General features: G+C 42.9%; 1 protein-coding gene across 5 annotated transcripts; it reads right to left on the bottom strand.

Annotated features, from left to right (window-relative positions):
* Positions 1-1,524: 1,524 nt before the first annotated feature.
* Positions 1,525-12,664, bottom strand: LOC310635901 (zinc finger protein 202-like). Of its 5 annotated transcripts, none has more exons than XM_083355266.1 (7): positions 12,615-12,664; positions 11,454-11,684; positions 8,880-9,409; positions 7,492-7,606; positions 7,301-7,368; positions 5,594-5,720; positions 1,525-3,994 (listed from the first exon to the last, which is right to left on the bottom strand). In XM_083355266.1, exons 3-7 carry the CDS (start codon positions 9,294-9,296, stop codon positions 2,772-2,774), a joined length of 1,950 nt encoding a protein of 649 aa, XP_083211392.1. In that variant the 5' UTR covers positions 9,297-9,409; positions 11,454-11,684; positions 12,615-12,664; the 3' UTR covers positions 1,525-2,771. The 5 variants fall into 5 exon arrangements, with proteins under 5 accessions (XP_083211392.1, XP_083211395.1, XP_083211393.1 ...); XM_083355269.1 differs by having other exon boundaries at positions 1,525-3,991; XM_083355267.1 differs by having other exon boundaries at positions 11,494-11,684; positions 12,615-12,650.
* Positions 12,665-14,251: the final 1,587 nt, after the last annotated feature.

Here is a 14,251-nt window from a genome sequence, read left to right as displayed (position 1 = left end):
GCCCTGTACACCGCCCTGAGTCCTTCGGGAGAAGGGCGGTATATAAATCAAATAAATATAAATATTAAAGAATTGGAAATCAGATTGGCAGTCAAAAAAATTAGACAACAATTACAAGGAAACTGGATAGGGCTCTACTTTAGAGCCTGGAGTGAAATTTACTCAAACATGGGTTAGCAAGTTTCTTGCTGTTATGATCCAGGTTGCCTAGGCAGAAACAAGCTACAATAGAGTCCTTTAGTGCTCTGATAAATTCCACAACAAATGGTCCTACAATGGCTGGTAAAGCTCCACCTCATATTATAGAATAGAATAGAATAGAATAGGATAGGATAGGATAGGATAGGATAGGGTAGGGTAGGGTAGGATAGAATAGTAGAACTAGAACAGAATAACAAGAGTTGGAAGGGACCTTGTGGGTCATCTAGTCCAACCTCCCCCTGTCCAAGCAGGAGACCCTACACCATTTCTGACAGATGGCAGTCCAGTATCTTCTTGAAAGCTTCCAGTGATGAAGCTCCCACAACTTTAGAATAGAATAGAGGTGGAAGGGATCTTGGAGGTCTTCTAGTCCAGCCCCCTGCTCAAACAGGATAACCAGTTCAGACAAGTGACTGTCTAGTCTCTTCTTAAAAATCTCCAGTGATGGAGTGCCTACGATTTCTGAAGGCAAGCTGTTCCACTGGTTGATTGTCCTCACTGTTAGGAAGTTTCTCCCTTAATTCCAGGTTGCTTCTCTCTTTGGTCAATTTCCAACCATTGTTTCTTGTCTTGCCCTCTGGTGCTTTGTAAAATAGTTTGACTCCCTCTTCTTTGTGGTAGCCCCTCAAACTTCTCAAGGCAACTTCTGTTCTATTGCTTGATGGAACATCCAGAAAATGCCTCCTTATTTCTAGGTTGAATCTCTTCTTAATCTGTTTCCATCCCTTATTCCTTCTCTGGTCTTCTGTTACTTTGGAGAACAGGTTGATTCCCCTCCTCTCTCTGAAAGCCCCATATATATTGGAACACTGCTATCATGTCTCCCCTGGTCCTTCTCTTCAACAGACTAGCCATGCCCAGTTCTTGTAACCTGAAGGCAGCCAGCCACAGTCCAGCAAACAAAAGCCAGTAAGCAACAAAACCAATTTTCACAGGCAGAAAAGACATCCAAAGACAAGGTACAAGCTCATGGGGTAAGGTCCAGAGTCAATGTCCACAGGGCATGGCAAGTCCACAAGGCACAGGCAGAAACAAGAGCAAAGGCTGATTTTTTTTCTAAAGCCAGGGGGATTGTATGCCAAAGCAAATAATTTTTCCTGACAATCTGATTCAAGGTGCTGGTTCTTACTGTATTTTCCGGCGTATAAGACGACCCGGCGTATAAGACGACCCCCTACTTTTCCTGTTAAATTATAGGGTTTGGGCTATACTCACCGTATAAGACCACCCCTCTTCCAACGCACACCAAATAAAAATTAAAAAACATCAGATTTGATTTTAATATGGTAATTTTATCAAATGCTTATGACATGCAGGTGCTTAGTAGGAAAACTGTCACTTATAAACATAAGGCTGTTTGTCATCAAACATGTAAACATAAAACAGTACAAGTGGATTAAACTTTTCCTAATTCACTCTAAAGCTGAAAGGAAGGATAAGACAATAAACCCATGGGAGCTGCCATGCTGTTTGTTTTCTAAGCTGTCAACCAAACTGGAACTGATGATGATAGGAGGAAGATAACAAACAATAGAGAGAGCAAGTCCCTGGCGAGTCAGCAACGCCCATCGTTAACTCCAAGCTATTTTTACAGGATTTGCTGGCGTGACAGTTTCCCTTTAAAAGCCTTCAAAATCCTCCTGTTCATCATCTGATTTCATTAGTACATCAATGACATCTTGTGATACACTTGTAAGGCAGTCATCGTATGGATCTAATTCCGTATCAGATGGTGTGGTCTCAGCTTCGGCTTCCTCTTCATCTTGCCACAAGTAGTCGTCCTCCATACCATCTAATGAATTTGATATGCCACACTTCTTGAAAGACTTGATTACTGTTTCTGCATCAATATCATTCCACGCTTTTATGACAAACTTGCACAAAACATCCAACTGTGGAGCACGCATGTTTCCTCCTTTTGTGAATGACTTTTCGCCGCTAACCATCCACTCATTCCACTGTTCTCGAATGCGATCTTTAAATGGCTTATTTAGGCACACATCCAGTGGCTGTACCAACAATGTCAATCCTGCAGGAATAACTGCCGCATCTGTGTTCATTTTTGCCAGCCTTTGCTTGGTGCTGGGAGTTAAATGAGCCCTAAACATATCCCACACCAGTAGACTACGTTTTTGAATAAGTCCACCTGGTCGCCTGCTCCATACATTATCAAGCCATAGCTTTACCCCTTCTTCATCCATCCAGCCTTTTTCATTCACATGTACAAAACAACCAACAGGGAACTTGAGTTTCGGCATTGTTTTTCTTTTAAAAATAATCATTGGTTTCAGTCTGGTGCCATCAGCTGTGCATGCCAGTACCACTGTAAAATTGGACTTCTCATGTCCTGTTGTTTTAATTAAAATTGTTTTTTCACCTTTTGGATGGACAGTTTTATTTCCAACCATATCAAAACTCATTGGAGTTTCATCCATATTTCCGATACTACTTAACGCATAGCCATGTTTATTGCGCTGTTGTATTACGTATCGATGGAAACTAATTACTTTGGCATCAAGATCTGCAGGTAATTTTTGTGAAATTTTTGTCTTTTGCCTCAGTACCAGAATCTAGAATCTTTGCCTTTCCAAGAATCTAGTACACCAGGATACAGTGGCCTTAAATCTTTTGCTGTGATCTGGGTTAGATTTGGCCCACTGAAGTGCAAACAAACATATTTTATTTCTTGTCACTATATAACCGCTTTGGCGATGCTCATTCACCATGTCTATTACATGTTTTTCAAGTTCTGGCCAATGTGGAGTGCCTCTTCTTAATGCACACTTACCCCTTGGCATACTCTTTAATGCTTTTTCATTTGCTTTCCAGTCCCGAACCATCTTTTCTGTTACTCCATATTGTCTTGCAGCAGCACAGTTATTATGTTCTATGGCAAACTTTACAACTTTAAGTTTGAAACTGGCTTCATATTTCTTTCTTCTTACTGGTGGAGCCATGATGGGGCCTTGACTGTGTATCCTTTTATGGGAAATCAGAGAATGTTTCCACCTGAAGTTTCTTCCACACACCGTGCATTTATATGATTTCTCTTCTGTATGGATCTTTTGATGAGACCTAAAGGAACAATTCTGACTAAAACTCTTTCCACACTCCACACATTTATATGGCTTCTCTCCTGTGTGGATCCTTTTATGGGAAGTAAGGTCACAGCGCCTCCGGAAAGTGTTACCACATTCCACGCATTTATAAGGCTTCTCCCCGCTGTGGATCCTTCTATGATAATTAAGGTGACTACTCTGAGAAAAGCTCTTTCCACACACCGTGCATTTGTAAGGTTTTTCCCCACTATGGATTCTTTTGTGAGAAGATAGATGACTTTTTTGACTAAAGCTCTTCCCACACTCCAGGCATTGGTATGGTTTCTCCCCTGCATGCATCCTTCTATGGGAACGAAGATAATGGCTCCATTTGAAGCGTTTCCCACACTTCGTACATTGGTATGGCTTTTCTCCTGCTCTTCTTCTTTCAGCTAAGGAAATAGTTCTTCTGTGATACTTTCCATTGTCCAACAATTCACAACCTTCTCCGTTAGCGTAAGTCCTGTAGTTTTTATTAACAACTAAAGTGTCTTTGAATATTTCCCTTCTTTTCCCTAAAGTCTTTTCTTTATTTCTTCCTTTCCAAGGTTGTTGAAGAACATCTTGAATCTGAATACAATGGAGACTGGATTTTTTCTCCCCCTGCTTATTCTCTTTTTTAAGTCTTTCTTCCTTTTTCCAATCAATCTCTTGAAATGGTTCCTTGCAACTGTCATTCTCCAGCCCATGAGCTCCTTGAGAAGAAAGACAAGAAAAATTGGACAAAGCTAACAGAAAGAAAAAATATATATCAAAGAATGTCACTGAATTCCCCAAGATTTTGTTGACTTACTGAAATAATAATAATAATAATAATAATAATAATAATAATAATAATAATAATAATAATAATAATAATAATATATCAATGCAACATTTATTCATTGTGGACATCTGATGGGATTATTACAATTTCAGGAATATAAAGATGCAGGGTCAATATGCCGATGTGGTTTCTATTTAAGGAATACCTTCAAAAGTCAATTTCTGTTAAATAGCAAAACCTATCCAAGTAAATAATTTCTATTTTACGTGAAGGAGAGAACTTTGAATTTTTTAAAAGTCTTTTCCCCCAGAAAATAGAAGTTTATTTATTTTAACTGAAGAGGAAATCTGTGCCCTTACCATTTTTTCCTCAGCAGATTAATTTTCTTCATATCTTAACAGAGGTCAGATATAAAGTAGTGAGGAATCAAGATATCTTAAGGATGTCCAGAGGGATAATTTGAGCAGAGCCAATCATATTTCATTCCCTATCCATATTTTCCTACTTCTCGTTTGCCATCTCCTCCCACTGCAACCACTGCATTGCAGTCAAGTAGTTTATCTATTAATATTATCTATTAACTTAAAGCCACATCTCCACATAGGTGCTCCACATAGATGAAATACTGTTATTTCACCCAGAATCTAGAGACATTGGATTATAGAAGAAAATGTCAAAAAGAAGAAAACACTGTAATCCAGTGTTTCTCAACTGTGGCAACTTTAAGCTGTGTGGCTTGCTGGCTGGAGAACTCTGGGAATTGAAGTCTGCACAGCTTCTTAAATTTATTTATCAAATTTATATGCCGTTCATCTCGCAGTTGCCAAATAACAATTTTTAGAAAACATCTGTGGTTCATAGGACAAGCAGGTAGCTTCCTATCCTATACAGGAAGTGACTGTGAAGATCAGATGTCAGATCACTGGGTTCATAATCTAAAATGAACCACTGAGAAAGTAAAAAAAAATTCTTGAAGGGGAATATCTGAAGTATGAGATAACAAATGACAACATGATGGATCTAAGGAAGTAGCTGTTAATTTTGTCCCAAAGGTGATTTGTCAGGAGGCAACTGGACTTTCTTATTTTAATTTGAAGACGTTTCGATTCTCATCCAAGAAGCTTCTTCAGCTCTGACTGGTTGGTGGGGAATGGAAGGATTTATATTCCTTGCAGACAGCTGGTCGTTTGCATTCTTTTAGAGAGTCGTTGAGGCCATTTGGAGGTTCACCTATGTCTTCAGGGTCACCTGAGTAGTGCAAATGTGTGTGGAGCCTTCTTGGCTGCAGGATATCTTCAAAGAAAAATAAGGAAGTCCAGTTGCCTCCTGAAAAAGCACCTTTGGGACAACCATGACACGGATGACTGAGAACCTCCATAGACATTTAGCTGTTAATTTCTTTCCTTGCTGGGAGGAGATAGGATCAAACTCCTTCCTGTATACAGGAGATGAGATCTGGTTGGGGAGAAATATTTGGCTAACTCTAACTGCCTTCTAAACATTTGAAGGTTGAGCAGGGGACTCTTACCCAGAGAGGCCACATTCTGAGAATTCTCCAGCATGACTTCCTCATAGAGGGCTTTCTGGTGGGCATCCATCTGAGACCATTCCTCCTCAGAAAAATACACCGCCACATCGTCGAAGGACACAAGACCCTGAACAAGGAAACAAATTTCCCTATTAACAGACAAGGGAGGATTTAGAAGTTCACAAATCCTATAAGGGGAGATCTGCAATGAGTGAAAGATGAGGATGTAACATTCTATGTAAGAAAATGGGCCAGATTCATAGGCTCTTACTGAAGGCTATAAAAAAGATGTTGAGGCTCTAGAAAAAGTGCAGAGAAGAGCCACAAAGATGATTAAGGGACTGGAGGCTAAAAAATGAGTGGTTGCCGAAATTGGGTATGTCTAGTTTAATGAAAAGATGAACTAGGGGTAGCAGGATAGCAGTGGTCCAATCTCTCAGGGGCTGCCACAAAGAAGAGAGAGTCAAGCTATTCTCCCAAGCACCTGATGGCAGGTCAAGAAGCAATGAATGGAGACTAATCAAGGAGAGAAGCAACATAGAACTAAGGAGAAACTTCCTGACAGAACAATTGACCGATGGAACGACCTGTCTCCAGAAGCTGTGAATGCTCCAACCCTGGAAGTTTTAAAAAAGAGACTGGACAACCATTTGTCTGAAATGGTATATGGTATAGGCTTTCTTCCCTGAGCAAGGGGGTTGGACTAGAAGACCTGCAAGGTCCCTTCCAACTCTGTTATTCTATTCTGTTCTAAGGTGAGGGCCAATCATATCAATCATAGATAATCAAACAACAAATCAGTGAACACCTTGATGCAAACAAAGTCATCACTAAAAGTCAACATGGGTTTGTCAAAAACAGATCATGCCAGACAAATCTAATTACATTCTTTGACCAAGTGACAAAATTAGTAGACCAGAGGAACGCTGTAGATATAATTTACTTGGACTTCAGTAAGGCATTTGATAAAGTAGATCACAACCTACAACTTGATAAGATAGAAAAATGTGGGTTAGACAGCGTCACCATCAGATGGACTCGTAGCTGGCTGACAGGCCGTACTCAGCGTGTGGTCCTCAATGGAACCGCATCTACATGGAAGGAAGTGTGTAGTGGGGTGCCCCAGGGCTCTGTTCTGGGCCCAGTGCTCTTCAATATCTTCATTAATGATTTGGATGAGGGGATAGATGGGGAACTCATCAAATTTGCAGACAACAACAAGCTGGCAGGAATAGCCAATACTCCAGAAGATAGGCTTAAGATACAGAAGGATCTGGACAGACTCGAACACTGGGCACTATCTAACTTGCCAGCCTGGACTAAGGGACTGGGATTTTAGATTTTAAATTTTACATTTCAGAATGTGTTTTATTGTTTAGGGCTACTTGGTTTAATTTATTTTAATTTTTGTATATTATGTGTTGTATATAGTGTTTTAATTGCCCTGTACACTGCCCCGAGTCCTTCGGGAGAGGGACGGTATATAAATCCAAATAATAAATAAATAATAAAAGAAGGCAAATGACCAGCTGTCTGCAAGGAGTATAAAGCCTTCCATTCCCCACCATCCAGCCAGAGCTGAAGAAGCTTCTTGGGTGAGACGTGAAATGTTTTCAAGGAAAAAAAAAGGCAAGAAAGTCAGGTTTCCTTTTGGAGCAGCCCCTATGGGATACGGTCCCTTGCATCTTCTGAGATTTGTTCTGCTACCTGAGCTGTGGGCTCAGCCCCACCAGACAAAGATGGCCGCCTGAATAGAAATGAGATGGTTTTGTTCCCTATGAAGGAGACAAAAGCACATAAAGGAACAATTTTTAAAAACCCAGCAAATAAAATATGGAAAGATATTATTCCCAAGGGGAGCCAGGACGTTAACATTGCTTAGAAAGACCTTCTCTTACCTCCTGAGGTGCCCCGATATGGATCTTCTTTTGAGAAGTACCTGAAAAGCGGATCCTTGGAGGAAACTTCTCTCTCTAGATTTTCAGGGATGACACCCCAGGGGGGCTCCTGCTGCTGAAATGGAAGAAAGGAGAAAAGGAAAAGAGAGTTACTGGACCAACAGAGAAGAAGTCATGGATATTTCTCAATCCGCAATGCTTCTATCCTTTATATCCATCAGTGGAGATGGAAACTAAGAAGGGAACAGTTGCCCCACATGGAAGAAATGAAAGATCTGCCATAAGAGTTTATTTATTGTTACATTTTTAAAATCATCCATCAGCTGAAGTTTCGGGGGCAGTTTACAGTAGAAGAGAATCACATGTCTTCTTAATGTTAAAAATGCCAGAAATCCCTACGACAGAAACATAGAAAACCGAGGTCTTTGGAGATTCTCAGTCATCCAGGTCATAGTTGTCCCAAAGATGCTTTTTCACGAGGCAACTGGACTCTCTTGTTTTTCTTCGAAGACGGTTTCGCTTCTTATCCAAGAAGCTTCTTTAGCTCTGACTGGATGGTGGGGAATGGAAGGATTCATACTGCTAGTCATTTGCATTCTTTTAGAGAGTCGCTGAGCCCACTTGGAGGTTTAAGGACACTGGTAAACCTCAACGACTCTCAAAAAGAATGCAAATGACCAGTTGTCTGCAAGGAGTATAAATCCTTCCATTCCCCCACCATCCAATCAGAGCTGGTGAAACTTCTTGGATGAGAAGCAAAACATCTTCAAAGAAAAACAAGGAAGTCCAGTTGCCTTGTGAAAAAGCATCTTTGGGATAGAAAACTGATGGCAGAAGAAGTCCTAGTAGTCCATCGGGTTTGCCCTATGAGTGGTATGTATGCATGTAAATATATATACAAATGTATTTATGTTAGTTGATTATTTTTCCCAAGCACGTTTAACGATTACACGGGTAATCCTTGACTTACAACAGTTCATTTAGTGACTGTTCAGAGTTACAACGGCACTGCAAAAAGAGACTTATGACTGGTTTTTCACACTCACAACACCTGATCAAAATTTGGACACTTGGCAACTGGTTCGTATTTACGCCAACGATTGCAGTGTCCTGGGGGTCACGTCATTCCCTTCTGCAACCTTCCGACAAACAAAAACCAATGGGGGAATCCAGATTTACTTTAACAATCTTGTTACTCGCGGAACAACTGCAATGATTCATTTAGCAATTACAGCAGGAAAGGTTGTAAAATGGGGCAAAACTCACAACAAATGACTCATTTAGCAAGAGAAATTTAAAGCTCAACTGTGGTGGTAAGTTGAAGACTGCCTGTATATCATTTCTTCTATTTTGGACCCATCTTAAGATTCCAAAATGAAGATGTCTACCTGCAGGTTTTCCTGCTGCTTCTCCTCCACCTGGGCCATGAGGAAGCCTTCCGCCAGGGCCACCGCCTGGGAGCTGGTCTCTGCTCCACACTCCCGCACCCAGCTTCCCATCTGAGGGGGCAGGAGGGCCAGGAAATGCTTTAGGACCACCAGGTCCAGCATCTGCGCCTTCGTGTTCCTTTCTGGCTGCATCCATTCATGGCAAACTTGGTGGAATCGGTTGCAAAGTCCTCGAGGACATTCAGCCTCCTGGTATTGGAGCCTCCTGAAGTTCCAGGGGTGAACGTCTGAAGGGAGAATGGCTTCCTCCTCCAGGATATTCTGTCCAGTGCTTGCCCAGATGTCCCCACAGCTCCCAAGCTGAATGGCAGAAGGACTTTTTCCAGTTGCCTCACTTGCTAGCAGTTGTGTCTCCATCTTCCTCTATTCTCCAACACAGCTTTAAATGGGGCTGCAGATCTCGTCACTCTCTCATTTGTGAGATATTTTTGTGTGTAGGCAAGGAGACAACATGCTTCTGGCCTACACATCTGCAACAGAAAAGCACAGAGAACGTAACAAGTGACATTTTAATCTTTTAACATCTCCCTGCAAAATGTCAGAATAAGGATTCTTTTGAGCTGGAATAGGGACTGCAGAAGAACTAAAGAGCCTCTTGTTGCGGGTGAAGAAGGAGAGTGCCAAACTTGGGTTGAAACTAAACATTAAGAAAACCAAGATCATGGCATCTGGCCCTCTCAATTCCTGGCAAATAGATGGGGAAGAAATGGAGGTAGTGACAGATTTTATTTTCCTGGGCTCCAAGATCACTGCAGATGGGGACTGTAGCCAAGAAATTAAAAGACGCTTGCTCCTTGGGAGGAAAGCCATGGCAAATCTAGACAGCACACTAAAAAGCAGAGACATCACCCTGTCAACAAAAGTGCGTATAGTCAAGGCTATGGTCTTCCCAGTTGCAATGTATGGCAGTGAAAGCTGGACCATAAGAAAGGCTGAGCGCCAAAGAATTGAAGCCTTTGAACTCTGGTGCTGGAGAAGACTCCTGCGAGTTCCTTGAACTGCAAGGCGATCAAACCGGTCAGTCCTAGAGATCAACCCTGACTGCTCTTTAGAAGGCCAGATCCTGAAGCTAAAACTCAAATACTTTGGCCACCTAATGAGAAGGAAGGTCTCACTGGAGAAGAGCCTAATGCTGGGAAAGATTAAGGGAAATAGAAGAAGGGGACGACAGAGAATGAGGTGGCTGGATGGAGTCACTAAAGCAGTAGGCGTGAGCCCAGATGGACTCCAGAAGATGGTAGAGGACAGGAAGGCCTGGAGGAACATTGTCCATAGGGTTGCGATGGGTCGGACACGACTTCGCAACTAACAACAACAAGGTACTGCATTAGGAAGATGGATGTGATTTTATCTGCTAACATTTTTATCTGCTGTGTTTTTTTTTTATGATGGATGATTTCAATGTCTTTCAATGTTTTTATGTTGCAAGCTGCCCAGTGCCATTTGTCACAAGATGGGCAGCAAATAAATTTCATAAATAAATAAGTAAATAGTAATAGCAGTTAGACTTCTATACTGCTTCGCAGTGCTTTACAACTCTTTTAATTTACAGTCACAACATATTGCCCCCAACAATATTTTACCGATCTCGGAAGGATGGAAGGCTGAGTCTACCTTGAGCCGGTGAGAATCAAACTGCTGGCAGTGGGCTGAATTAGCTGGCAGTACTGCATTCTAACCACTGCGCCACCACGGCTCTTCAAATAAATATGATGGGGTCAAAATATGACACATCTCGATACAGGTAGTCCTTGTTTCATGAGCACAAGTGATACCGGCAACTAAGCTGTTAAGTGAAGTAGTTGCTAAGGAAAACAGATACCTCAACAAATGCGAGGACTGCTCACAAAGTTACTTTTATCCCTGTTCAGCAATCATATTCATGGATTTGGGATATGGATGCAGCTTTCTCTTTCTCACAGTCGGTGCAATTGTAGCATTTCCTCTGCAAGAGAACAGATGGTGAGACTTTGGGGGAAAGTTCAGAGAAGAGCAACTATGATGATTAAAAGCCTGGAGACTGAAACATATGAAGAACGGTTGCAGAAATTGCTATGGCCAATCTAGAGAAAAGAAGGCTTAGGGATGACATAATAGTCATAATAGCAGTATTCTAGTATTTGAGAGGCTGCCACAAAGAAGAGGGGGTCAACTTTTCCAAAGCACCAAAGGGCAGGACAAGGAACAATGAACGGAAACTAATCAAGGAGAGAAGCACCCTGGAACTAAGGAGAAACTTCCTAGCAGTGAAAACAATTAACAAGTGGGACAGAAGTTGACGTCAGAAGTTGTGGGTGCTTCATCACTGGAGGTTCTTAAGAAGAGATTGCACAGCCACTTGCCTGAAATGATACATGGTCTCCTGCTTGAGCAGTTGGACTAGATTCTAGAAGATTAGAAGAAGGACTAGAAGATTAGAAGAAGTCCAAGGTCCTTTCCATCTCTGTTCTGACTGACATATTGATGAAGTGGTTGCTAAGCGAAACGGACTGTGCTTTCCTTTGCTTTACAAACCTGTGAAGGATGCAAACGTGAGGACTGGCCACCAAGTTACCATTTCATCACTGTTGAGCCGTGGATTTGGGACGTGGATGCAGCTTTCTCTTTCTCACCCTGGGTGCGGTTTTAGCATTTCCTCGGCAAAGGGAACAGATCTTCAGCCACTTCTTTGAAATGGTATACGGTCTCCTGCTCCGAGCAGAGCGTTGGACTAGAAGACCTCCAAGATCCTTCCAATCTATTATTCTTTTTGATTATTGAAAAGTTTTACAATACATTCTTGAATACAAACCCACCCTCCCTCTCCCCAACCCTCCCCTCCCCTCCCCCCCACCCCGACTTCCCAGAGCTAAATACAGGGTATAGAAATACAAACAAACATAATGTAAAATATGCAAACAACAATAAAATATTAAATTCTATCGCACTTTAACTCTTAATAAAATAACTACAAGCTATTTATTTATTTATTTATTCATTCATTTATTTATTTATTTAATTTGTATACCGCCCTTCTCCCGAAGGACTCAGGGCGGTGAACAGGGCAATACATAATAAAAAACAAGATACAAAAATTAAAAAGTAATTAAAAGTAATTATACATCATATAAATCCGCTACTTATTCAAATGCTAAGTGAAACTTTTTAGTCCCATACTTATTCTGAATATAACCAATCCATCTCTTCCACTATTATTCTGAGGAGGAGGAGGAGGAGGAGGATGGGAGAGGGGACTCCTGCTTGAGCAGGGGGTTGGACTAGAAGACCTCCAAGGTCCCTTCCAGCTGATTGATTGATTGGCACCACGTGGGCCCCTGGGGTCCTCCCTCCAAGGAGCCAGACTAAGACGCTCCTCCCCTGCATTTTGCCTGAATGCAGCCTCCTTTGTTGCAAAACGTTCAGTCTTCCTGCTGCAATCCCTTCTTCTCCGCGCATGCTGTTCCCATCCATGCATGCAGTGGGGCGGCAGGAGAACATGGGACCCCGGGCTTCCCCCTCCCCTCCTCCTCCCCAGGACTCAGCACTTGGGGAGGGGGAAGTTTTTTAAGTTTAAGTTTATTGCATTATTAATTAAGTTTATTAAGTTTATTTATTGAAGAGATTGCACCCTCTCCCGCTCGGTCTCCAGCACGACGTTTATCCCCCTTCCCGCGTGGAAAGCTTTCCCCCACTCACCCTACAGCCTCGCCTCTGGATCTCCGTCCATTCAAAACTTTCTTCGCAGCCGCGGGACAAAAGTAGTTAAAACGAGCGTGTGTCGCGTCCTAGAGAGGACGCGCTTTGCAGGACCTCCGCTCCGCCTCTGGGCTGAGCGTCTGACGTATGACGTTCCAGGCAGCGGCGCCCTGGGTACAGATGGAGGGGTCGGGTAGCCTCCGAGCTTCGGGAAGGGACGGAGCATGCGCAAGAGGCCAGCTGGTGGACTTGAGCAGGAAATGACGTCTCCGGGCGAGGCCGTCGCCGGAGGGAGCTTTTCCGGAGGGCCCAGACGGGAGTGGGAGCTCCTGTGATGGAGTCCTGAGTCCCTTAGGAAGACGGGTGGGGGAGGGGGAATCCCGTATCCCATGTTCCCCTGCCATCCTTTTCCACACGCAAGCCAACTCTGCTCATCTGAATGGGGAGTCCTTCTTGGGTCGGGGAAAGAATATAGATATGGCGAAGTCCCCCTCTTAAGGTCCACCTTTGAGTCCTGGGAAGCGGGCAGGCCGGGACCCATGTTGCACTGCCACCCCCACCCCACCTTCATGCATGTGGGGGGGGGGGAAAGCAAAGCCCAGTTCCATCACTTTGCCCCCAGGAAAGCTCCAGGATGGCCAGGAAGGAAGGGGGGGGGGAGATCCGGGTGGAGGGAAGAGCCTCTTAACCCCCAATTCCTGGGAAAGGACTGCCTGGTTTATTTGCTCTGATATGGCATTTAAGGGGGACAGGGACAATGGGGTTTTTGAAGGTGGAGGTTCCTTCTCCGAGCTTGTGGGTTAGTTTCTGAATGTTTTTGTTGACCAGGAATCCCATGATAGCCTTGATGGAACCCAGTTAACAGGTAACCCAGTTGCCTCAGCAGGCCTTTAGGGTCACGGAAATGTCCCTGAGGCACCACCCAATGGCCTTGGCATCCCACAAGGAAGGTGGTTGACCATTGGAATCCTAGCGGACGATCATTTAACATGAACCAGCAGTGTGTGGCTAGCAGCCAAAAAAGCTAATACAGTCCTTGATAATATAAACAGAGGCGTAGAATGAAAATCACGTGAAGTATTAGTACCACTTTATAAAGCCTTAGTAAGGCCACACCTGGAATACTGTATCCAGTTTTGGTCACTGCATTACAAAAAAGATGTTGAGACTGGACAAATTACAAAGAAGCAACTAAGATGACTAAAGGCCTGGAGACTAAAACATGAAGGGCTGCAGAATTTGAGTTTGGCTAGTTTAGAGAAAAGAAGGACTAAGTGGGGGGGGGCATTCTCCAAAGCACCCAAAGGTAGGATAAGAAGCAATGGATGGAAAGGAGAGAAGATCGGGATCCAAAAAGATCTTGACAAACTTGAACAATGGACCCTATCCAACAAAATGAAATTTAACGTGGAAAAGAGCAAAGATATAAGTACAGATTAGGTGAGACCTTGCTCAAAAACAGTAACTGTGAGAGGGAAGTTGGAGTCCTAGTGGATGATCACTTGAATATGAGCCAGTAATGTGCAGCAGCCGCCAAAAAAGCTAATACAATCCTGGTTTGTATAAACAGGCATAGAATCAAGATCACACAAAGTATTAGTACCGCTTTATAAAGCCCTCGTAAGACCACACCTGGA

Source organism: Vipera ursinii, assembly GCF_947247035.1.
Source record: "Vipera ursinii genome assembly, chromosome: 2".
Lineage (NCBI taxonomy): Eukaryota > Metazoa > Chordata > Lepidosauria > Squamata > Viperidae > Vipera > Vipera ursinii.
The sequence above is the reverse complement of the archived record's forward strand: the minus strand, read 5'-3'. Positions and strand labels throughout refer to the sequence as shown.